General features: G+C 40.6%; 1 protein-coding gene across 2 annotated transcripts in view; it reads left to right on the top strand.

The window, feature by feature from the left end:
- trim24 (tripartite motif containing 24) overlaps positions 1 to 22117 on the top strand; it is a 46635-nt gene extending 24518 nt beyond the window's left edge. Inside the window, exons 5-18 of one of the 2 annotated variants that reach the window (XM_088923758.1) lie at positions 2432 to 2548; positions 3086 to 3200; positions 4664 to 4810; positions 7095 to 7209; positions 8106 to 8503; positions 12176 to 12337; positions 12879 to 12993; positions 13384 to 13444; positions 14565 to 14685; positions 17347 to 17600; positions 18594 to 18726; positions 19406 to 19480; positions 20140 to 20292; positions 20956 to 22117. In XM_088923758.1, coding sequence (XP_088779884.1) covers positions 2432 to 2548; positions 3086 to 3200; positions 4664 to 4810; positions 7095 to 7209; positions 8106 to 8503; positions 12176 to 12337; positions 12879 to 12993; positions 13384 to 13444; positions 14565 to 14685; positions 17347 to 17600; positions 18594 to 18726; positions 19406 to 19480; positions 20140 to 20292; positions 20956 to 21141 — 2152 coding nt within the window. In that variant the 3' untranslated portion in view covers positions 21142 to 22117. The remainder of the gene's footprint in view (positions 1 to 2431; positions 2549 to 3085; positions 3201 to 4663; positions 4811 to 7094; positions 7210 to 8105; positions 8504 to 12175; positions 12338 to 12878; positions 12994 to 13383; positions 13445 to 14564; positions 14686 to 17346; positions 17601 to 18593; positions 18727 to 19405; positions 19481 to 20139; positions 20293 to 20955) is intronic. The other variant, XM_088923759.1, reaches the window with a different exon arrangement.
- Positions 22118 to 26373: the final 4256 nt, after the last annotated feature.

The following is a 26373-nucleotide window of genomic DNA, read 5'->3' as shown; positions in this document are numbered from 1 at the left end:
GTTTTTTTCCCCAATTATAAGTGGATTTGCCAGAGCACTTAGTAATGGCAAGTCTTCTGTGTTTGGCTAGAAATCCTTGAAGAAAATGGAAAAACTAAAAACATAGTTATAAAAATATAGTTTGTACCGTTTAAAATACAGTTTACGTCCGATGTAGCTTTGAAGTTTTAATTTTGTAACAGAGGAAGGGCAGAGAATCCCTGTCTGGACTTTTGAAACTAGGATAACATTCATGGTTTGGTGGTAATTTGATCTGGTCCAAATTAGAGGAGACCTTGTCTTGCATACTGTGGTTTTTCAAGTACACTGTAGGCACTGATTATACTTAAGGATCATCCATCATGCTACAGCTCATCTGGGATTTTTTGCCTTATGTTCACTGGTGAAGAAATATAGTTAAAAGAAGAAATCTGAACTTTTACAACTTAAACGTGTAGTGGAGAGGTACTTGGCAGACACAAGTACCATAGTTTTCAAGCGTTCATCACCAATGATACCAGCTTAAGTCAGATCAAAAAGTCAGCTAACTTTTTGCAGTTATCTGATCTGAATAACATACCTGTTGATTTACTGCAAAATCCCGAGTATATAATGTACACAAACTAAATTGTGCATGCTCTTATGTACATGTATTTATGCAATTACAGATTTGGGTGGACAAGAAAAGTTCAATTAAAATTGTAAACCTCTTATAAGCCATTGCCTGAGTTTGGCTTATGTATGGGAGTCTGAAAACTTGAGTACGAGGGAGGTCATCCGTAGTGTCAGGAAAAACAAAATCCACATAATGTCACAAATCAAGAGCCATTGGAAACACCCTGTGTACGGTTTTTGGATTATTTTGTCTACTGCTAATTGGGAATTATACATCTGCATTTGTAATGTATAATAACATAAGAATGGTTACACATGTCTCATCCAGCTGTTTCTTGAAGAGGTCAGAGTGCTGGTTTCAGCAACATGGTTGGGTAGCAGCTCTCCCACAACTGACTGATTCAAGGGCAGCAATATCTTTTCTATAATGTGTCCGTGACCAAAATGGTATATTTTTAAATGGTATAATAACTGCATTCAGAATATATGCACTCAAGTGTTTGTTTCTACAAGTTTGTACGTCACCCGAATGTTATGCAAGCTGGAAGTGACCCTTGCTGAGCTCTTGCATGTGTACGTATAGAGAAGAGCCATTCGTGATACTGTAGTGATCCTCCCTTATCTGTCCTGGCTGTGTCTGCCAGTGAGATAGGAGGGACAGCATTACAGGCTCATCCAGGGTTTGTGCTGCATTGATTCACAAGTTTGTGTTAATCGTGGAGGGGGTTAGAAAACATGAGCACTCAGCAGAGCTGGGAGAAATTTGCCACCTCCTGAGCTTTAGCAACACGGATAGGGATCATGAGCTAAAGCTCCAATTTGTACAGCAAGAGACGGGTTCTTAATTTGGATGCGTTTTGGTGATGGTGCACTGATTTGATCTCATCCCAGAAAGCAATCATTGTAAAAGTTTCAACTCAAAATGTAAAATATACAGGGCCTGGGTCCCTCTGCATTTGGGCTGAAGAGCAGAGCTCCAGAGTTCATTAATATAATGGGAGTAGACATCATTAACCCAGGGAAATGGTATCAGTTCGACATGGCCACCCACTGTTCCCCAGGCTACAAGGAGATCGTAGTTAGAAAAAACTTTCTCACCTGGAGCAGAGATTCTGGGGGGATCATCGTGTGGCTCAGCAGGTCCATACAATCTGTGAAGAGAGGAGAGTCGCATGTGTGATTTGTGTGAGATCAGAATAGAAACCTCATTTGTATAGGAAGTGATCGTTTCCGGAGCAGTGGCACTGTGGCTAAGGATCTGCGCCTGTGGCTGGAAGGTTGCCGGTTCAAATCCTGCGGCCGGCAGAGGAATCCTATTCCGTTGGGCCCCTGAGCAAGGCCCTTAACCCCAATTGCTCCTGGGGTGCAGTATAAATGGCTGTCTCTGTGCTCTGACTCCAGTCTTCTCTCCCTGTCTGTGTGTCTCATGGAGAACAAGCTGGGGTATGCGAAAAGACAAATTCCTCATACAAGAAATTGTATATGGCCAATAAAGTGATCTCTTTCCTGTGTGCATTCTACACTCCCCCTGTAAAGTCACCTTACTACAGAGAGAGAATTCTCTACAACCTCCACATGGAGATCTGTTAATTTCAGGGCCAGAGAAATGAGCTGCTCAATGGCGAGCTCAATGCACGAACAGGCTCACTGTCAGACTTCACCCGCACACAGGGAAACACATGAAATATTTGGACAAAACATCATAATATATTTGAACAACCCAGTCTGGTGTGTTTATCACACTTGGTATCCATTTAGCAAAATCTCGGATCGAAACTCCTGACAGGACCAAGAATGCTAATCCTTGCATTGTCTGCCATTTGGCTTCTCTCCTCAGGTACCAGTTTCTGGAAGATGCTTACAAAAATCACAAGGAGTGTCTTGAGACGATGACGATGCAGTTACAGGAGAAGAAGAAGGCAGTGGAGACAGTGTCGGATGTCATAAAGAGCAGGTAATGCCACAAATCAAGAGCCTTTGTCCTGAGCAGTTCATGATAAAAGTATGTGTGTAGAAATTCTTTTAGGATAGCTTTGCAAATTGCAACCTTTTGCAGAACTAGAGTTACCTAACCATAGTTTTGGTCTGATAAAATACCCTGAATACAATAGTATGATAATTGTCAAAACGGTGGAAATACTTATGGTGTTTTTTAGGTGTGGTTTTCTGAACAAATTCCAAAACATTCGTTATAAAAACAAGAGTTTCCCGTTTTTCTCTCATGGTTTCAAATTTGAATGTTGTCATGGTGAATTATGACATCTCATGAGGTGGTCGGTGTTCTGTTTTAATGAAAGTGTGCTTTTATATACGCATTTATTTTGTCCTCAATTTCTAGCTTTTTTTAAGAGCTAAACCACAAAATCTAACTTTTAAACACTTTCATTTTTATTGCCGTTACACGATGCTGCTCTGTGCTGTCTTACACGTTTGTTAGTGAGTTACTTAGTCTTACTGAGTATTCCATATGCCATATGTGTTTTTTCCCCAGACTCCAGCAAGTGGATGAGAACCATAAAGCAGTTAAATACGAGATAAACATGTCCATCTATGCTTTGTTTGTGGAAATTAAGAAAAGGGGCAGGGCTTTGATTAATCAGCTCGAGGTGAGTTTGACTTTGTCAATAAAGGGTTGGCATTGTGACCTTTTTTGTTAATAGCTCCCACCAAAATTGTATAATTTTGCATTGTGAACGTCTTTGAGGAACAAATTACCTTTGCAGACCAAGAAATGTTTGTGTGTGATACAAATTCCTAATACAAGAAAGTGTATATGGCCAATAAAGTGATGTTATCTTATCTAAAGAGCTGTTTAGCATCCACAGTTTAAAGGGTTATTGAAGTATGGAGCAAGCAACATAGCCAGGTTGTTGAAGCTGATGCAGGGTTTACCTAAGCAGGTGGGAGCCTGGCTAGGACCTCCTGGGAAAGCTAAGGTTGCTGCTGGAAGAGGTGTTAGTGGCACCAGTAGAGGACGCTCTCCCTGCGGTCTATGTGGGTCCTAATGCCTCAGTATAGTGACGGGGACACTATACTGTAAAAAGGCACTGTCCTTGGATGAGACATAAAACCAAGGTCCTGACTCTCCATGGTCACTAAAAATTCCAGGGCACTTTTCCAAAAAGCATAGGGGTGTCAACTCCTGTGTCCTGGCCAAATTGGCCCCTGGCCTTTATCAATCATGGCCTCATAATAATCCCCATCTATGAATTGGCTTCATTACTGTTTTCTCCTCCCTACTGATGGCTGATGTGTGGTGAGCAGACTGGCGCATTTTTCACATTATCCAGGCGGGGGCTCACATTGGTGGAGGAGGGGAGTCCTCATTGCCTCTAAAGCACTTTGAGTGGAGTGTCCAGAAAAGTGCTATGTAAGTGTGAAGATTATAAGAAACAGCTGGGTGAGATCCTTGGATCTTGGATACCTAACAAGATGGATGGACTTCTTAGGAACCTCTCTTAGGTATCCTACTTGAAAGACTGAACAAACACATTCCTAGGGAATGCAAAGCTAGAAGCTCTGCTAGGAAGCAGAGACGCAAATGTTTTAATAAATCGATTCAAATATAATAGAAGGAACATGCTTTACGCAGGGATTGCAGAAGAACAGGATCCAGTAAAAGTAATGACTTTGTAAGCAGGGGTAAATATATAATGGAAACGCTGAGGGAAGTATCTGAAAGAAGGAAGTGTTGAAAACTAAGAGGATTTTTCATTATTACAACAGCAATCTAAAGAATGTAGTGTCTCAGAGGTAAAAATGTGAAACGTTTACACGGAGGAAGGAAAATGAATGATAAATTAATATTTCACTCGGTGTTTACCGTGGAGGAAATTGACTACATGCCTTAGTGCTGAGAAAGCAGGCTTGCACGAAAAGCCAGAAAATGTTAAAAATCCCTTGGTTAGAACTAGAAAATTCCCGTGGCGTTAAAGAATTCACATCGTCCAAATTAGCCATAGAGGTTGATGTGTTGTTTTAACTTGGGAAATTAATCTCTGTTCTTTAGGCGTTAGATATTCTTGTATGTTCCAGTTTTTTTACCACGGTTGGAACTCTTTCTTTCCAGGCTATGAGGAAGGATCAAGAGGCCGTCCTGAACAAGCAGCAAGAAGACATAAACTTGCTGTCCAAACAGCTGGAGTACGTCATGAACTTTACAAAGTGGGTGGCATCTAATAACAGCAGCACTGCCCTCCTGTACAGCAAACGGCTGGTAAGAAGCACTCAGTCTACTGATATCTTCTGCTAAAGAGAAGCTTCCAGACTTTAGATATGATAGCCATTTTGTTTTTTACTTTTGGTACAGTGCTTCTATTGTTCAACCTTCCTAATCTGTGAGTAACCTAAAATGATTATTTTTTTATCTTTTCAATTCTAATCGCCACTGGTGTCATTGTTTCTTTCCTTGCATGACTCAACTTGTTCAGTGAAATAATCGGGATCTCTTTTTGCAAGCAAGTAAGCCATCAGTCTTGCTTTTGACTGTTTTCCCCACCAGTGGCTGAGTGGACTTTTACTCTGCCCTTTTCATTTCTTACTAGTCCTCCTCTTTTTTTTTCCCCACGACCCGCAGCAGACGCAAAATGTGAGTGCTGTGGTCTACCCGCCTTCACTCAAAATGAATGTCACTGGTACCGACAGCTCGTGCGGCCCCCCTCTCCTCTCTTAATTCTTTTTGATCTCTCTGCTGCTTCTTTTCACACTGCAGATCATTGGATATTCCTTTCGACACCCACTGATCTGTTTCTGTCCTTCCTTTTTGCTGATTGTACATAACGCGATTCCTAGCGTGGCTCGGTCTCTTTACTTTTCTTTAAAACTCATCTGTGGGTCATCCAATGACTTCCCACAACTTCCTGTGTCGTCTTTATGCTGGTGGTGCTCAAATCTCCCTCTTTTCCCCTCTCTGATGCTCATGTCTCCTTCCATACCTTTGCTTCCAAGAGTCTGTCTTCTTGAATGCTATTTCATCGTCCCTTTGCCTCTCCCTCCCGCCTCTTTGAAGCTGTCTCGGTTCTTCTTCCATCCTTTCTCCCCTTCCTCCTCTGGGAATAACCACTGACTCACTCCCGACCCTTCCTTATCCCACCATGCGTCTTCCCCCAGATCGTTTCTCGAGCAAGATGTACAGAATCTTGCCCCTTCCTTGCCAGCTACTCTAGTCCAGGCCACGGTTCTCTCCTGTCTGGAAGATTGGAACTATCTGCTGGCTGACCTCCCTGCAGGTGTCCTTGTCCGATTCAAGCTCGGCCAGATGCAGAATTCTGGATTCGTCCTATTTCTTCCCCACTTTCCCCATGCTACACCCCCACCCCCTGCCACAGCGCGATGTGAAACCCTTCATTTTTCCCTACTGTGTTAAACTCTTTCCTCCTGCCCATCTCCACCCTCCTGTCTCTCCCCCTGGACCCTCAATCACATTCTCCACTCCTCCTCTTCTGCTAGATGTTTCTTTCCACCATCTCCTTTATCCCTACTCTGCCAGCCTGTGCATTCTCCACCCTTTCTTTACAGTGGTGGAAAAACCTCCCCACAGAAATGCTTGGTTTCTAACCACCTTTCAGCACCTCTCAAGACTGGTGACCTCTCATCTTCAGCCTTCACTAACATTTACACTATTTTGCATTAATCCTGATTCTCAAACACTTCATGTAATTTACTAATTGCATTACTTTCCTCATGGAACTATATTGTCCATATTGCCGCTTTGCATCTGTTCTTTTAGTATCTGTTGACATCATTTTAGAACTTCATATTTATACACTTTGCGTTTGGAATTTGACTAGTTTTCTTTGTACTTACACTTAATGTAAACTTCATGTACATTGTAAGTTGACCTGTATTCAAGATGTATTGCATATGTATCAATACTGTTTAAATCTGTTCATGTATTTAGTTGATAGTAATCTGACTAGATGTTATACTGTGCTCACACATATTTGGGACATAAAGTTGTTCCTGTCATCTCAAATTTTTCTAGTTCAAGAACCTAGATTTAGTTTTATAATTTACCAATTAGAACATGAAACTTAATGAACAGTTTTAATTTATAAATCCATATTCTTTTTGTCTTTGAAACTTCTCATTCTTGACTCCTGAGACTTTTAAAATTATATTTCTTGTGGCTGAGTGTATCGTTATCAACCTTTCGCAAGAATAGTCATATTAGGAAACTTAATGTAACTAATTTCTCCAGTTGGTAATAGTCCACAGAGCTCAAAAAGTACAAAAAGTATTTGTATTTAACCTTGAAAAAGTGGACTTTCAGAATAACCTGAAATGAATTATTCATATTTATTAAAAGTCATATTCTACAGCTAAAATTATAGAAAGCAAGTTTTTAAGTGCTCCTTAAAGTACACAGATATTTGCTACTATATTCTTGGGAACTATTGGAGGAATTAATGTACCTTGGAGGACACATTTATAGGTTTAGGAATACTTAACAAGTAACATAGGTTCTACCTATTCATTTGTTGTTTTTCCTTTTGTTTCAGATTTTGTTTCAAATCCAAAACCTTCTTCGAGCCAAATGTGAGATGACATTTATACCCCAAAATTCTGTCCGATTCCAGTCCGGTCTTGCTGCTTGGGCTAGAAATATTGATTTTGGTAAGATTCAAAATATATTCAAATATACATGGTATCAGTAAATATGAATGGTTTTCAAATAAATCTTAAATATCTTGTTATAAAGTTTACAGAATTTCACTTCTGGTAGTTATACACTTTTAAACGTGTACATATATACTGCATTAGTAAATATCCTTGAAAGTTTAACTCCAGTTAAACTCCCAGATTACTGTTTGGAATCTGACTATATCAGATCATCTGGAGAGTTTTGGAAAACTTTTAAAATGGTTCCCACAAACATTCACTACAATGTCAGCCTCCTAATACTGGACCCAGATAAAAATCAAAAGGATCTCTTCACTTTTGAGTTTGGATAAAGGAACTCCTTGCTGATTGAAACAAGTTGTAGCGTTGGAGTATTAACATAAATGTGCACAAAGCAAAGAAGTCCAGAAACAGATACACAAGTATTATTAGAGGCAGTTGTTATTCATGCCTGTCACTCTGCTTTGTATCAGTTCATTCTTTCTGTTTATGTTTTAATTCATTCAAATGACGGCACAGTAGTCAGTGTTACTGCCTTGCAGCATGGGGGGGCCCTGGGTTCAATTCTGGACCGGGGTGCTGTCTGTGTGGAGTTTGCATGTTCTCTCCTGTTCGTGTGGGTTTCCTCCGGGTGCTCTGGTTTTCTCCCACAGTCCAAAGACACACTTGTATGTTAATTGGCTTCTGGGAAAACTGGCCCTGCTGTGAGAGTGCCCTGTGATAGGTTGGCATCCCATCTGGTTTGTACCCAGCCTCGCGCCTGTGGCTTGCTGGGATAGGGGCCCCCTTTCCCCCGACCCGCAAGAAGCGGTTTTGAAAAGGCATGGCTGGAAGCACATGCTGCGTGCTGAGGCTGTTTTCTGTTCTGTTTTCTTTCTGGTACCCCGCAGGAACTCTCATGATCGATACGGACCCCGCCGTGCAGCAGAGCAACTTCCAGAACGCCCAGGCCGTGCTGAATCCCGCTGCCCAGAAACCAGGAGCGTCTCCGCCCGGCTTCCCCTCCGTCTCCTCCTCCCAGCCGGCCCCGGCCGTGCCCCCAAACACCCTGGCTCAGCTCCAGAAGCAGGTGGAGCGCTTGTCTTACCGCCCTGGCCGACAGCGCCAGCCCAGAGGCTGGGTGTGGCACATCCACGAGCCCCCTGTGCTCAAGCCTCAAGGGGGCGTCCAAGGGTCCCGAGTTCAAAGCCCGTCTGTGGGGTCCCAGCAGGGCCCAAGATTTGGGGCTCAAGGTCTGGTTCCTCCAAGCCCGACTTCAAACCCACAGAACCCTGGATTCCTCACCCATGTGAGTTGTTTCTGCAATTACTTGTCCCTTTTTAGGCCACAAAGATCTACAGATATCATAGATCAACGATAGCAGGCATTAGATTAGGAAGACATCACTCAAGCCCAGTGTTTTTCTTAAAGGTCGACAGATCCAAGATCCAAGACTAATTACAGCACAATCTATTTGCTCTCCAAGCTTCCACCTCTCTATGTGAAATTATATCCTCCCTTCTAATTTGTTGCTGTTATATTTTTTTTAAAAAGTGGCTTAAATGCAAAATGGGGTGTTAGTATGGATAGTATTGTAAGTTAATTGAGATTTTTTCCACAGTTTCTGTCCTGTTCCTCCATATTATAGTATTTGGACACCTTGCATGCAAGTTCTTTTGTTTTAGTTTTTTTGTATCTTATGATTTGGACATAACTGCTTTTCAGCCTGTGCAGCCGTGCAAAAACTTAAGACATCTTAGACACAAGCAGGACTTAAAATATACAGTGCCTGCTAGACGGTCTACAGCACCCTTTCCCAAGTGACACATTTTGTGACTGAAATCAACTCTAGAATAAATAAGAATCAACCTTTTTGTACACATTGTAACACACCACCTCCAAGTGAAAAACAGACGCTCATACATTGTGAAAAGTAATTACGAATGGAAACCTAAAAAAATGGGCTGGATAGGTGTACATTCTCCTCAGTAGTCGCAATTGAATCTGCAATATCTAACTTATCTCGTGCTCAGGCAATTCTTCTTATGAACAGAATTTGTTCCTCTCTAAAAGGCAAGTGGGCATAATTTTTGCAGTGTTGTTCACTGTCTTACCAGCATAGGAGATATAGACTAGATATTCCCCAGTCTATACTATACAGTAGATGCGTTGGCATAACTCAAGACCATGGGACATGAGCAGAAAAGAACATCAATCCGAAGATGTGTTTTCAGTTCCAATTCTTGTTTTCCAGTTCTGTTAATTTACGAGTCCCTGGAGTTTACGATTGCAGTGACCCTTTTACACAGTCATAACAAATGACAGTGTTATAAGTGGAATCTCTTCAAGCACATACATCTGCTGTTCGTGGTTTGCTGATGTTATGTCATAGAAATACACAGTGTTCTTCTTTGAAGAGGCCACTAGTACTTGATCCAGATGTAGCATTTTTGCCAAGTTTTAAACATTTTAATTAATGTCCTTCTATCTGTATCGGGGAGAACTTATCCACTCCAGTTTATTTAAGAGAAAAGATTGACGTTGAGAAAGGAAATATGTTTATGGTGATAGCTTGAACTTTTGACTGTATTCAGACTGTCGGTGTAATATATTTGTAATAATTTTTACAGTTTTGAACTGAGCCAGACAGGGTTCATGCATATATTCACCTTGTTCAGCTGCTCTTCAGTACTCTCCTAAAGTACAGTCTGCTAGATAAAGAGTGACATTCATAACTGCAGAAAAAGCCCTTCATGTAAAGTAACTGGTCGTGACTGTGCTTGTCGATATTGTGTATTTTATCTGTTACCTGCTCGCTCAGTTATGCAATCAGTGGACACATAAAAACAATCAAAAAGAAAAGCTTAACTTTACCACATAATCACCACTTTGTTTTTGTGAAAAGTTTTAAAGTAGTGTTTTACTTCAAGCACATTTGGGAGGGCTTGTATTGGAGATACAAATGGCATGTAATTTGAGATGCAAGTAAAGCTAACTGAGTGGCATGCTGGCACAGTGGTTAACATTGCTGTCTCACCGCCCTGGGGCCCTGGGTTCAATTCTGGACCTTGGGTGCTGTCTGCATGGTGTTGGTATGTTATCCCTGTGTTTGCATGGGTCTCCTCCTGGTGCACTGTTTCCCCCCTCCCCGCAGTCCAGAGACATGCGGGTACGTTATTTGGCTTCTTAGTTGTGTGTATGTGTGTGTGTCCTGCAGTGGACTGGCATCTCATCCAGGATATATCCCTCCTTGTGCCTATAGCTTGATATTAGTGCTGCAAAATTGAGGAATGCAAGTATACTGGGGCATGCACAGCCACAGCATCAAGGGGGTTTAGAAATGATATGTCTTAGAAGTTAAGAACTTGGAGACCCCCAGGACCGAGGAAATGAATAAGACATTTGATTCAATGCTGAAGTAATAGGAAAAAATAAAATGTCCAACCCCTATGGCTCTCAAGGGTAGGAAAAATAATAATAAATAAATAAATAAAGACAAGACAGAGATGTCCTTTGATAAGGGAGTGTTTTTAACTCTGCTTTCCCCAGACAGGAAATAATGTAACCAGGAGACTTGTTTTGAGGTGTTTGAGCTTGTACAGTCTCCTGTTGGACTGTATTACAACAAACTCTGGAGTCTTTGGTCTACAGTCGGCACTGAATTCCTAACAGGCTTTTCCTGCCTTTTAAAAAAAGGCTTTACAACTAAGGAGCAATGACATACTGCATGCTGTTTACATACCATGAAGAAAATTAATGTAATGTTTCAGACCTTAATGGCCAGCTGTTTATATTGCGACTTGGGAGAAGAAATGCTAACTGACCCAAAGGACCAAAAAAAACAACTGTTTCATTGTCGCCACCCCTCCCCAGTGTTGTCAGCTGTAAGATATTGTTTAGTCTGAGGTTTCAAATTCAAATTTTGCTTCATAGACTGATAGGATGAGTCCAGTACAATGTAAGAAAATTGAAAGGATGTTCAAGAATTCTGTCCAAAATTGTTTAGGAAACATTGTTTGCTCCAATCTTTCTTGAAGAACTGCATATGTTGAAAGTGCTCTAGGAATGTTTTTATGTAAAATTCATTCCTAATAGAAAGTAACCAGTTAAGACTTCCAGTGTGCACAAAACATATGCAGCAGGCTGTTGTATAATTGTGAACCAATGAAGCGCAAAAACTTTATATTTACAGTAAGTGCATTTGAACTTACTTGTTCTTTATGGAAACTCAGTCCAACTAAATGAACAAACTACCACTATACAGTGCCTGGCACTGGGCTTATAATAAGAGTCTGTAACTCCAAAACCCTTGCTTGAACTTTTATTCATCTGATGCCATATACTGACAGTAATTTTTTACAAGGTTTTTCCTCTACGCGTTAGGTTTGCTTGTCTATTTTGACATTTCCAAAGTGGTGAATACCTTGCGTTGAAGTTACAATTATAGAATCATCATCATTTAAGAAGACAACATGGCCCTCAGATGTGTTCGAACAACAGGAGTTTGCAGTATAAAGAGCCACAAAGAGAAGGTTTTCAGATTTGTCTTTGTTTTTACATGTAAATTCCCAACTAGTACAGGAGATATAAAGGCTGTACACACATTCCTCTGAAATTTGCACTTCACGGATATCTGCAAGAATGACGAGGCAGGCACAAGCCCATTCAGTCTCTGAGTCACTTGGCGAGCTGAACTGTGTTCCAAAGTCTGTGGAACTTCTGTTGATGACCTAGCACTTAAAATGCCTGTTTTTCCTAGGTTATTTGTAATTAAAACAATCTGAAATATGTCACAGACATACAGTAAATGAACAGTCCTTCATTGTACCAAAGGGTGCGTTAACAACAAGGCAATTTAGATCTAGTTGCCTTACTAAATGTAGTGCTAGCCGTTTAGCTCAAATAGATCAGAATAAGTCGGTATCAAGCAGTACATGATTCTCGGCACCAAGTCAAGTCATTTCTCTTTTTTTTTCTAAAGCAGCCTCCTCACCCGATTAATGTCCAAAATCAGAGACGTGCTGGAAACTGCTCCAACGTTACAGTCAAACAGGTAATCTCCCAGCAGTCCCAGAATGCCCCTCGGAATCCCCTGCCCCACCCCAGTTCCAGCAGCCCCACGGCGTATTCAGCATTCCAACAGGTGAGGCTTTGAGTTGAGCACGTCTGTCAGTCATGTTAACTCATTTTTACTTTAACTAGAGATCTATTCTGGTGGCGATTTATCAAAACGCAGACTAAAATCCCAGTATGATCTGATTTAATCAGTAACGTCTTAAAGCTCTTCATTGTAAAGGTAAATCTTAATTAAAAGTACACAGGTCGTTTTGGATAGAATTTACTTCCTTAATGTGGCTAGTTTTTGTTTCACAAACCCTGCATTTCCCTCCAAAAATCTCTCTCAAATGTTCGTTCTAAAGCGAGTTAAAATATCAAGACATGAATTGTACTATTCTGGCCTATGTTGTGAGAGCTAGTGTTCAGTTTTTATTCCCTTATTCTATTTCAAATGTATGTCACGGTTTATGACTGCATTCTCCTCTTTCAACCTGAACTGGACATGGCTTTCTGAAATTATTCGAAATACCTGATCATTTTCGAAAGCAAACTTTGTTGTTGTTGTTGTTGTTTATAAGTATTATATAAACAAAAATGTTTAGGACAGTGTTTTGTTCTGTTCTCAGTTAAATAGGATGGAAGCTGTATATCTGGACAACAGGAAAGAAAGGAATGGCCCAATAACAGTTCCTAAAACTATCCCCTCTCAAAGCTTACCAATGTCATCCACAGATAAAAATGGTAAGACTGAATACTCGGGTGGGCACTGTACAAAGTACTGGACCAGCTAATGTCCAAGTGTGATCTTTATCTGTTTGCTAAATTGGTTTGAAAAGTAAGGACAGTGAGTATGAAGGGACTTTTTTTTTAATGTCATGCATGGTTAACAAATGCCATATGTACTGTATACATTCTCTGGTCAAGTTTCTCCTGTGAATCGGAGGCATACGCAAAGTACAAGCATATCCATGTTTCTGAAGTGGGCATAATACCAGCATACATAAAACCATTGAATGTAGGGTTCTTGTGTTCCTAAATTCACTAAGAAGTTGAACGTTTATAAAGCAAAGCATATTTTAATGCTATACTAGAACCAGTAATATGAAAGTAATTATTTTCTCTTCTTCACAGACCAACAAAGACTGAATTTCTTGATGCCCTCATCTGCCACTTCCAGTGAGATCAGCACATGGTGAGATACAACACTCTGATTCTTCCTTTAAAAAGCAAAGGAGCTCATAAATGTGCCTGTACTAACCACAGGTTCAGTGCTTTACTACTAATACTACTGGAATCCCGCTGGCTAGAGTTTGGCCTGTGCTATGAACTGACTTGTCACCCTCACACAGAGTGGGCTGAGCTTCACTGGATCTGGGTGGGCTTGAGTCTGGTATTCTTAGCTTGATAGGTTCCTGCAAACAGGCCATTTTCTCACAGAGATGCATTTGTTGCTCTGGCTTTATAATTGGCTGTTTAAACTCATAATGAGAAGATAAAGGCCATGTGGCAGAAGCATGCTATAGAGTACACAAGTGTAACCTTCATCACTACTGAGCAAATGGAGTGGTGGCTCTGTGGCTAGCAGGTTGCCAGTTCAAATCCCGTGACCAGCAGAAGAATCCTACTCCGTTGGGCTCCTGAGCAAGGTCCTTAACCCCCAGCTGCTCCAGGGGCGCCGTATAAATGGCTGACCCTGTGCTCTGACCCCAAGCTTCTCTCTCCCCATCTGTGTGCCTGTGTGTCTCATGGAGAGCAAGTTGGGGTATGCGAAAAGACAAATTCCTAATGCAAGAAATTGTATATGGCTAATAAAGTGATCTTATCTTTTGTGTTTATCTAAGTCAGTTAAAAATTGGCTTTTTTTAAACTGGCGTATGTTGAGGGCAGGTTGAAATATTTTTTTTTGTAAAACCCATTAAGGCATGGTTAGTTTGAAAAGTAGTGTGGCGTTTGTGGTCAAACCGAGTCCGATTGGCAAATGTTGTGTGCCGTCTCCATTACAGTTAAAGAACTACAGTTAAAGATTAAATTATTATTTTTTTTAATGTTTCAAAGTAATACTTTTTGTTATTGGTACGTACTTATGCTGTGTGCTTCCAGGAGAGGAAGTGAAGGCATATGCACTTGATTCAGTAACCTTAAAAAAGATTGACTAGCTCACTATTACCTCTCTTTCAAGATCTTCTCTCGACCTTGATTCTCTTCAGCTGATCTTGACTTTCTCAGAAGTGAAGCTGAACATGAAGCTGGGCGGAAGGAATAAAGGAATAAATAGAGAAGCTTTTGCTGATTTTTGTTGTTCATCTGCCTAGGTCGTCATCCTGTAAATCTTCACAGTCTCAAAATAAGGATTCCTTTAAGCAGAAGAAGAGTACTTCTCCCTACCCTGTTATCGTTGTCAAAGATGAGCCTGATGATGATGACCTCAGTTTGGTAAGATGAGCATAAGAACAGTCACAAACAAGAGTAGCCCTCTAACTCCTTTAATAGTTGATAGGTACAGTACAGTCTCGATTATCCGACCTTTGATTATCTGACATAGCAATCAACATGCTATATACATATATGCTATGCACTGTATGTGTGCGCATGCATAATATTTTGCCCAATCCCATGCTGCTTTGTCTCTCAGTGCGTCAAATACTGCCATTGACGTAGCTTCGCTTGTTCGTTTGCGCTTGTGTATATATCATTTTATTATTTGAGAAACATGACAAGTGCAAAGAGAAAGAGAAGTTTTCCTTTCAATGGAACAAAAGCTTGAAGCGTCAAAAAGACTAGACAAGGGCGCGTCCACGCATAAACTTGCATCGGAGTTCGGTGTGGGACGAGATACAGCTGGTGACTGGAAGAGGAAAAGAAATGAGATAGAAAGGTGGTGCTCTGATCGGGCCTCAATTGAAGGCCTGAGGGACAGAAAAACGATGAAGAAATGTGAAGATGAAGAGGTCAGTGAAGCTTTGTTCTTGTGGTTTACGCAGCAAAGGGATAAGGGAATGCCTAGCACAGGTCAGATACTTCAAGAGAAAGCTCTGATTTACAGTAGATTAATAAACCAGATTTTATACTTATACTGCGCTTCCATTAATCTAGGATTTGTCTACTCAGTTTCGACATTATCCGACATTTTCAATTATCCGATACACTGTTGGTCCCGTTTAGGTCAGATAATCGTGACTCTCCTGTAATTGGTTTAAGTATCTCAGCAGTTTCTTGAAAGAAGGCAGGATACTGGCTTCAACACCATGGCTGTATAGCTTACTCTCACAACCCTTTGGGTCAAAAACATGTTCTTGGTATTAAATACACTTACTGTACACATGTCCTCTGGTTCATGGTTTAGTGTCCATTCTGAAGAAGTGCACTAGCTTGACTGGAATTAAAAGAAAAATCCCTTTGAGCATTTTGAATACAGGTGGCATAGTGGCTCTTCAGCATTGCTGTCTCGCAGCACCGAGGCCCTGGGTTCGATTCTTTACCTTGGGTGCTATCTGTGTGGAGTTTGCATGTTCTCAACATGATTCCTTGAGTTTCCTTCAGGTGCTCTGGTTTCATCCCATAGTCCCAAAGACTTACTGGTTGGTTAATTGGTGTCTGGGAGAACTGACCCTGGTGTGAGTATGTGCCCTGCGCTGGCGTCTCACCCAGGGTGTACCCTTCCTTGTGCCCGTTGATTACCAGGATGGGCTCCAGCTCACCCGCAACGCTGAATTGAATGAAGTGTCTGTAAAATGGAGGAAGGACGGATTTCTGAATACTATATTAGGTCCACTAGAGGTCTTTTCTTTTTGAGACTAAAAACATTTCTTCATCCTGTCAGTGTAGCAAATTCCCTCTATCACTGGAAAATATTTGGCTGGTCTTCTCTGCACTGATGCCAGAGCAGCGATATCTTTTCTCTAATGTGGTGAACTAAAGAATAGATCTTAATTTTACAGTAAGATCTTAATGGTGCATTGTACAATTTTAAAATCTTTTGATTTTGATTAAATGCTTTTAACTACATATCATAACATTTTCTTACACTTTATAATTGCTTCCCCACATTATCTGGAAGATGTGTTATCAAAAACCCTCTTCTAATTCTTTTCCAATTTGAATTTATGCTTAATGATTTTTTACTCACCAGCACCTGTCTGCACTGAACATCATCTGCCATGTGTCGGTTCAGTCTTGATACGTGTCTTTTTGAATTTCATTAGCTACTCCTCCTGTTTTAGTATAATCTGATTAAACAGGAGAAAACATTACTCACCATACCCATATAGAAATTTGATCTAAATTAGTATGATACTGATCTAAAACAGTAAGTACAGATTACTCTCACTGTACTCCATTTTTTATTTATTGGCCAACTCTTAATCCAAACACAGTTCCCTAAATGCCTACTGCCTGTAGTTTGAAAATTAATCTTTTACGAGGAACTGAAAGCAAAATGTTGTGCGCATTTATTATAGCTGTTGCTCGTTTAGAGAAATCAAATTATAATTCAGCTTTCTATTTTCTAAACACTTTATGCAATGCATAACTGCAGGAGAGCCAGAGCCTATCCTGGCTCGCTGAGAGAACCTACATCCTAAGAAAACATGCAAACTCCACACAGACAGCACCCCAGGAATTGAACCCAGGGCCCCAGAGCTGCAAGGCAGCAATGCTGACTACTGCACCAACATGCCAGCATTTCATATAATCTGTGAAATTTATAACAGGACCAGAAGGCAGCAGAGCACAAAGAATTAGTAAGAAACAAGATTCAGTATTGAATCTGACAACGTATGACAGTATTGTTCACATGCAGTATTGTCCTTTTGTGTTTTATGCTTGTAGCCTTTGTAGGCAGTCCAGCAACACTCTAAATTTTCCAGCTGTTCATGTGAACTTTCACCTGGAGCTCCACTGCTTGCAAATGACTAATGAAACTGTAGAAGAAGTGACAGTGGAGTATTGAAAAGCTGTGTGATAGAAGCTTCCTTTCACATTTTTAGACGTTCGCATTTTATGAAAGAAAATTTGATGAAAGGCACAGAAAAAGGGTCCTGGGATCTCCTCAGCTTCTCAACTCCAACAATTCTCTGCTCTGCCTTTGGCTCTCAGGGCCAATCGCGCGTGAGGACCAATGTCCCGGACAGTACGGAGGACCAAGCCAAGGCGGTGGAGGAGCGGCTGTCGTGCTGGAGTCCTTCCTCCCCGGCGGGGACGCCGGCCGGGAAGACTGGAGGCGCCGAGGAGGACCCCAACGAGGACTGGTGCGCCGTGTGTCAGAACGGGGGAGAGCTGCTCTGTTGCGAGAAGTGTCCCAAAGTCTTTCACCTCGCCTGCCACGTGCCCCCTCTCCTCGCCTTTCCAAGGTACTGAAAAGCACAGTTGTTTCAAAAACCACCATGGAGGGGTGAAAGACTGTTTTTTTCTTTCCTCAAGAGTGCAGGGGGGTGGCGTAGCCATATCACCCTGCAACTCACAACTGGCAGCCCCACTGAAGCTCAGCAGGTGTGAGCCTGGTCAGTACCTGGATGGGAGACCTCCTGGGAAAGCTAAGGCTGCTGCTGGAAGAGGAGTTAGTGGGGCCAGCAGGGGGCGCTCACCCTGCGGTCCATGTGGGTTCTAATGCCCCAGTATAGTGACGGGGACACTATACTGTAAACAGGTGCCATCCTTCAGATGAGACATAAAATCGAGGTCCTGACTCTCTGTGGTCATTAAAAATCCCAGGGCGTTTGTCGAAAAAAGTAGGGGTGTAACCCCGGCGTCCTGGCCAAATTTCCCATTGGCCCTTACCAATCATGGCCTCCTAATAATACCCATCTCTGAACTGGCTTCATCACTCTGCTCTCCTCCCCACTAATAGCTGGTGTGTGGGGAGCGTTCTGGCGCACTATGGCTGCCGTCGCATCATCCAGGTGGGGCTGCACACTGGTGGTGGTGGAGGGGAGTCCCCATTACCTGTAAAGCGCTTTGAGTGGATTGTCCAGAAAAGCGCTATATAAGTGGAAGCAATTATTAATTATTATTATTATTATTATTATTAATGTGTATTTGTTTTAAAGACATAGCATTTATGATATGAAGCAACGCGCAGTGTGCAGTATTGTCCCAGGTGGAAAGCAAATGCATTTATTTAGGTGGAGTCACCCATATGATAGGACTGCAGTACAAATTGCCAAAAAAAAACACAGCACATAGTGGATAGAATTTAGGAATGGCAGAAGTTGTAGATGTGAGGTTATTGTACTTGAAGTTGAAGTATTGTGCTTCATTTTGGCTTAAATGATTCACTGGTAAATGTGAAAGTTGAGGACAGTGGCACGACTGCGTTCATCTTTGTGGCTTTTCTTTTTCCAAAGCGGAGAGTGGTTTTGCACATTTTGTCGTGACCTGTCCAAGCCAGAGCTGGAGTATGACTGCGACAGCGCCGTTGAACCCACAGGAGCCAAGGATAAGGAATCATCCAGGAGACTACCTCCTTTGGACAAAAGGGTATGCAAGCTTAATCGTCCTTTTAAGACATACCTGTATCAAATCTGTACACACTCGTAAAATAACTAAAACTCTTAATCCTAGACCCTAGGAAAGTTTAGAATTTTTTTAATTAGTGGTCCTTTGTTTAATTTTTTTTATTTTGGGGAACAGATAATACTGTTTTAAATGCAGATGACATTACACATCAACCCTTTTATAATACAAATTTACCAATATACCTCACACGTGAAAATTTAGTCTATTCTAATATGTTCCCTCAATATTTTTTGTGGGCATGTTTTATTTGTTGACATTAATAACACAGAGAACAACACTGTAAATGACATTGTTAAGAATTATAGTAATGCTGCACTATGTTTTTTACATACATCTCATCTGTGTCTTCTGTTCCAAAGTAAGTTTTGTGGGTATGATGGTGAGAAGTAATATTGGCCCTACTTAGACTGAAAAGGTTCAAGCAATTAGCTGGTAGGTATGCCAGTAGGAATGTATATATACACTAAGTATAGCAAGTAGGTATACTTGGGCTGATAAACAACAAATATCTAGCAGTATCCACTGGACTATTAGGTCATCCTCCAGACCGAAATGACTGTTTTTTCCCCTGTTTGCATCACGCGAGAAGCTGCAGAATGTTTGTAATGTGTGGTGCATTTTTTTTCCTCGACTTTTCTAGAAATGTGAAAGACTTTTACTTTACCTCTACTGTCACGAACAGAGCGCCGACTTCCAAGAGCCTGTCCCACCATCCGTAAGTAATCATGGAGAAGAAAGAGATCCCACAGGAGCACATAGCAGTCTTTAACAGAGGAGAAGCGTAATATACGGTCATATAAATTATCCTTCACCATGTTCTGGACAAACAGAAGTGTGCACATACAGTGCCAACCTCTAAAAGCCATGCCGAAGTGCATGGTTCCAGCAGTAAAGGGTTCTGGTGGTTCTGTAATACTGCGAAATGGATTTTCCTGGCATAGATTGAAAGCACTCATTTTCTTAGGAGACCTGGTCAATGCCTAACGCTACTTAATGGTGCTAATTGATCACCTTCAACCCATGCTGCTAGGAGGGCTGTCCGCCATGATGACAGTACCTCCATCCAGACAGCCCATGTGGTCGCTCAGTGAATTGATGAGCATGACACTTGTTTGCTCACCAGATCCGAATCCAGTTGAGCACTGGGATATTATGATGTTGCCTGATCATAGCGTTTTCCTTCTCCATTAACCTGCCATGCGCCAACTGATTTCTTGTGAAAGAATTTGCAGTACAGTCTTAGAGACATCTACAGCCATTTGGTGGCCCTGTGCCCTATTAAGTCTCTTTAACATCGATGTTTCCATTTTTTTTTCTGTTGGTGCGTCATTGATGTCGATATTTTATTAAAAGTGACCTGCCTTTCTTGTTTAGATTGTGCCAGACTACTACACAATTATCAAGACGCCAATGGATCTGTCCCTTGTGAAGGAGAAACTTCAGGCGCACAAACAGTGTTACAGCGACCCGGAAGAATTTGTTGCAGACATCAGGCTTATCTTCCTGAACTGTGCAGAGTTTAACGAGGTATGACAGAATCTCAATGTACCTGTGAACCCAATAGGTTTCCAATTGTTAAAATCAATATTTAAGCTTAGAAATTCATCAAAAAGTCTGTTATCTTTATGAGTCTTCTTTTTCCAATGTCAGGTGTTGTGTTGAAAACAGAGACCAAGAATCTTGATCATTTTAATGGGTATAAAGTTTGCTGTTTTACCACTAATTTTTTCACATAAGTTAAGGTCAGTGCTTTACCTTTCTGTTGTAAGAAACATTTTACAAGTGGGTTACATTTAAATGTTAAAGATTTAGTATGATTTATTTTTCCTTTTAAAATAGTGTAATCTACCATAAAGTTAAAAGCAAGTGATAGAAATAAAATCATGATCTAAGTCGATCGTTTCAGTCCTGTATTGTGTGTTGAAATAAAAAAAAAGCATTTTGCAAGTGGAAAAATTAATGTTTTCCTACTATTTTATCTAAAACTCGAGGGGAGCATCTTCCCTGAAGTCCCTGACATCTTGTATTCCTAGCACGGATATGTTTTGTCTCTTTTCTCAAATTACTGCAACTGCGTGTAACATTTAACCTTTCTTTTGAGGTCTGCAGGGAGTTGCACAGCAATATGGGCAGTTTTGATTTGTCTGACCTGCACTTTCCCCTTTCTTCTCTCCTCTGCGCGTCTTGTAGCCAGACTCTGAAGTTGCTGCTGCTGGCAAGACCTTGCAAAAGTTTTTTGAGGAACGCCTGGGGATCCTGTATCCGGCACGGAAGTTTCCCGAACCGAAAGTCGAAGGAGTGGCCAGAGAGGCAGAGAACGAGCCTTCACAGCCCAAAAAGAAACTGCGAAAGTGTGCCGATTCCCAAATTGGATGATGATGCTACCCTGCGTCTGTTTAAGCTGAGAACTAATCTCAGAATCAGAATAGATGTGTTTTTTCAGACCATACCAGTACTTTGATTTTGGCGGGTCTGGGCCACATTTAAAAAAACTTTTCTTTGAAAACACTTGTGCAGGTCTGAAGTCTTCACACTGCAAATTTATATAAACCATAAACAGTGATCTAAGCAGAATTATCAAGGTATTTTAGAATGTGTCCCTGTGTTTAACATTCGCTGAAACAGCCATGTTATGTTCATTAATAGACTAACTTTGTCCAAAAACTAACCTTTTCAGGTAAATGAAATATGTCAAATGGTGTCTCTTGTGTGTATCCTGTTTAATTATCTGTGAACAGCCTTTTCAACCTAAGATATGCCTAAGTTGGACACTTTTAACATGAGAAACCAATTTTAAAGTATTTTTTTAACTTCAAAATGTTTTCCTGAAAACTCTATGATGTGTATATACTGTATCTACACAAAAGTTTCAATATTGAATTGCCAGTAAACCTGCTGGCATGCAATCGTCATAATAACTGCTCCCAATATAATGTTATGAAGGTTTGTTGTAACATAAAAGAAAGACAATTTTGTAATGAATATTTATTTTTGTGCATTTTCATTAGGTTTTTTTCGCGATACTATTTGATTAGTATGTGAAAGCTACAATAGTATGTGCTACCAACCAGGTTTTAACTTGCTGCTTTTTTGTATTTAAAATTTTAACTGCAGATACCAAGTTATTGTAAGTACAGAAAGGGAAGTAATGTGAAACAGGTTGTTTAAACATTTTCTCTCAGTGTTCTCAGACTTTGGGATGAAACCAAAGCATTTTTTTTTAATTTGCCAGTGCCAGTAATTTAATGAAAGCAGCCATGAAAGAGAACTATCTGTTAGGTCATGCCTCTGGGTCTTAATCATAGGGAATTAAGGTGCTTTATTGTAAGAATAAAAAAAAATGAAAATGTAAGCAATTAAAGATCTAGTCTTTTATTATGTCGTAGTGTATCTGTAACCTTGTCGCCAGGATAGATTTCCTGTTATGAAAGAGCATAAAGCATGAAAAGAACTAAAATTTGTCTTACAAATGTGATTTTGTTTTTAAAGCTGGTATCATGTGTATATATATTGAATCATTACTCAGCCAAGAGATTTTAACATGTATTTGCAAACCACAGGTCCAAGTAGTTTTGTGATTGTGTTAAAGTTGGTCCTAAGGGTGAAGTAATTTTGAATTTGAAATAATGAATTGGTTTGGGTACCTGCTTTATAATAATATCTAATAATTGCTTACACTTATATAGTGCTTTTCTGGACACTCCACTCAAAGCGCTTTACAGGTAATGGGGACTCCCCTCCCCCACCACCAGTGTGCAGCCCCACCTGGATGATGTGATGGCAGCCATAGTGCGCCAGAACGCTCACCACACACCAGCTATCAGTGGGAAGGAGAACAGAGTAATGTAGCCAATTAATAGATGGGGATTATTAGGAGGCCATGATTGGTAAGGGCCAATGGGAAATTTGGCCAGGACGCCAGGGTTACAACCCTACTCTTTTAGAAAAATGCCCTAGGATTTTTAATGACCACAGAGAGTCAGGACCTCAGTTTTACGCTTTGAACAAGTCAGTGCCCTAATAAGTGAAGAGCTCGTGTTGCCAAAAGCAATGGGGAAGTACATGAATTCGCACATTTAAGGATTGCAAGTTGGGGAAGCATTTAAGTTTGACATTTTTAATTGAAACTCATGTTCTAAGGAACCACAATGTGCACTACTGTGTCTGTTTTACTGTCGAAATGTAGCAATAACAAATTCTCATTATAACTATAAAACGCTTTGCTTTGAGGTTTGTGTGGCATTCAACACTGTTTTTGTGTTGGGGTTATTTTATATGCACTGTGTCCATTTGAGAATATGGTCCATATTGACTAACCACAGCGGAGTATAAAGTTGTAGTGTTCGTACAAGGCTTTTTAAAAATCATTCTCTGTGTAGTGCCCTACCGGAGCATTAGAGTATGTCCCTACTCTTTTAATCAGCTTTACATGTGACACTTCACAGTCCATCATCTAGTGGTCCACAAGACTTGTGATTTTCATCCTGTGGTCTGGGAACTCTCACAACTACCTTTAGAATTGAACTAAATAGGAAAACTCCTAGCACAACCTGGTAGTGTGTAAACTCAACACTGTCCCTGAATCTACAGAGACTGTATGTGTTGGATTTGTTAATGTTCAGTTTTTCTTTTATAATTCTTAATACTATATAATGCATTATATGGTTTAAGCTATAAAAAATCTTCCTAATGCTACTTCTATCAACCTATTTAGCGATTATGGCCATTATGGCCTTTGCAGACTACTGTTTACTTAACATTGAATTTGTGCCCCTAGTATTACATTTTTCAAACAATTTTTTCTCACGATTTCTTGTCAGACTCCAGTCTACTGATTACGTTTCTGTTCATTTCATCTCAAATTATAGCTCATAAAACCTTATCTCAAACCGTACAGCATATTAACTGCTCCCAGCATAGTGTCTTGAAGGGGTTGTGTTGTTTGAGAAACATGTCCGTACAGGCCTTTGGTACAAGCAGTATCTCTTGGGCAAAAAAATGGCTGATAACATTTTATAACTACAAATTCATTTTCAGTCCTGCTAAAGATTCAAGTCTTTGAGAAGATAAGCTCTCATTAATACATTGCCAGCAGTTTGTCATATAGATGATTTTTTTTTTAATTTGACCATGAATAACAGTCTCCTTAGAATTCTGGAAGTTTTATCCATATGGATCCCGATACGGTAGTTCCTTCAGGTTTAATTTCCTGTGGCTACCCCTCGGTTTTACTACTTAATCCAATACAGGATCAGCCAGAGCCTGTTCTGGCAAGCAATGGGCACAAGGCAGGATACACCCTGGACGGATTGCCAGTCCATTGTAGGACAGACACACATACGGGCCAATTTTCCCCAAAAACAGTTACCCTACCAGAACCTGGAGGATGCGGAGGATACCCACATGAACACTATATTCATGGAGATGGTGCAGTTCTCCGTAAATGCTGTCTCAGTGATCCCAATGATAGGGGTTACCGCAATAATAGGCCATTTCCCTCCATTTTAGGATTTTATTTCTGACACCAGGGTTGGGTTGTTCCCAGGCCTGCTCTTGGAAGAAGACTGCATCTGCTGCTTTTCATCCCATTTGAGCTCTACATTTCCAAGGCGACGCGAAGACAATATTGATCTGCTTGCTCGTTTAGGCTTGAAATCTCATACTTCAGCCATTAGGGGGCATCAAAAAAACCCTATTTAGGAATACTTGTCCAAGCAACTTCAAAATGCAGCACTTTACACAGCCTCTCCTCGGCTGTCTTGCTCTTATTTCTGATTAAACAGCTCTTCCTAGTTGACTAATTGATAGTGGACTGCCAGTAGCTATATCGCCCTGCAACTCACAAGTGGCAGCCCGCTGAAACTCGGCAGGTGAGAGCCTGGTCAGTACCTGGATGGGAGACCTCCTGCGAGAGTTATAGTTGTTTCTGGAGGAGGTGTTAGTGGGGCCAATAGGGGGCGCTCACTGTGTGTGTCTGTGTGGATCCTAATATCCCAGTAATGTGAGGGGGACACTATACTTTAAAAAAAATTGCCATCCTTCGGGTGAGACGTAAAACTGAGGTCCTTATTGTCAGTGGTCATTAAAAATCCCAGGGCGTTTCTTGAAACAAGTAGAGGTGTTACCCCGCTGATAGCTGATGTGTGGGGAGCGTTCTGGCGCACTATGGCTGCTGTCGCATCATCCAGGTGGGGCTGCACATTGGTGGTGGTGGAGGGGAGTCCCCATTACCTGTAAAGCGCTTTGAGTGGAGTGTCCAGAAAAATTCTATATAAGTGTAAGGATATTATGAAGATATAGATAAAAGTGAGCACGTGTATTTCTACCTTCTAAATTCATCTAGAGTTGATCCCAATCACAAATCCCGTTTTACGTTTTTACAGACCAGAGATCATATTTACAAAAATACCCAAAGAGAAAACTGAAATCACTTGAATTCATCACCTTTGATTCGGCCTTCTGCTGGAGTTCCTGTCAGTAGTTCTTATACACACCCAGTGTCTGTGCTTGGCTCAGGAGCCTATGCTGTGAAGCTGCCAGTTAAGGCATTATGACTGAAAGCCTCAAAATCCGAATCCCCCTTAAACTTTTTATATGTCTCGTACCAGGTCAGGTTATAAGTTATTAAAGTCCCCAAAATCTTCACAAAAGCAGAATGTTTCTTGTTTAATTATTGTGAAAGGATGTTCATTTAATAATCAGCAGCGTTGCCTTCAAACTATCTGGAACAGTGTTAATTCTTGTTGTAGTTCTCAAGTCTTGTTTTAACACTTGGGGGTCTTTCATTGGTGATAGCCAGTTTATTACAACTCTCGTTTCAGGAAGTACAAGTTACCAGATCTGGGGACCACAGTTCTAACACCTATAGCATTCAAATATAAGCATTTAGAACTGAGTTACATGAGGTGGTATTTTATCCATTCTGATTTCTTCACTAATTTGCAATTCAAAACAAAGCATTCTGATTTGCTACTAGTTGTAAATCCTCAGGAATTGGGGACATATCACCGGCCCAGTCCCACTGTTTTAGAAAGGATGAATCACTGTAAAACATATCATTCTTAAGCTTTTCTGTAAGTGATTATTTTATGAGGGACTCAGAGCTCATAAAATAATTAAAAGTAACCCAGGATTGTATTTAAATAACAGTTGAATTGCACCATAGAAATGATAATAAAATATTAATCAGACAGTTCTAGATTTGGAGTTCATCTTCGCTTAATGATTAGTAAATTGCACATTTATGTACAGCATTTAAAAAGAACTTAAATATAAGCAGTGTTAAAGATCTATATTACATTTTTCTAAAGTAGATAATGCAATTTACCATGCAGGTGACATTTTTAAGCAGCCCGCTTACATCAAGTGAATTTCAAAAAGACTTTTGATTAGTGTGAAGCAGGGGTTAAAGCTAAAACTGGTTTTAACTATAGTTCATAATTTGGTATGGTTTCTATATTGGTGCAATCAAGCATGCGTCTTTGAAATGTGGAGTTAGCTCACCATTATCCATTTAGTTTTGACAATTTTCCATCTGGGTTGTCAGGTTGTATTTCAAAGCTTTTTAATTTCATTTATCGTAATGCTATTCCATACAGATGATGCCTT

The sequence above is a fragment of the Atractosteus spatula genome, chromosome 8, assembly GCF_055471065.1.
Source record: "Atractosteus spatula isolate fAtrSpa1 chromosome 8, fAtrSpa1.hap1, whole genome shotgun sequence".
Classification (NCBI taxonomy): Eukaryota; Metazoa; Chordata; class Actinopteri; order Semionotiformes; family Lepisosteidae; genus Atractosteus; species Atractosteus spatula.
The sequence above is the reverse complement of the archived record's forward strand: the minus strand, read 5'-3'. Positions and strand labels throughout refer to the sequence as shown.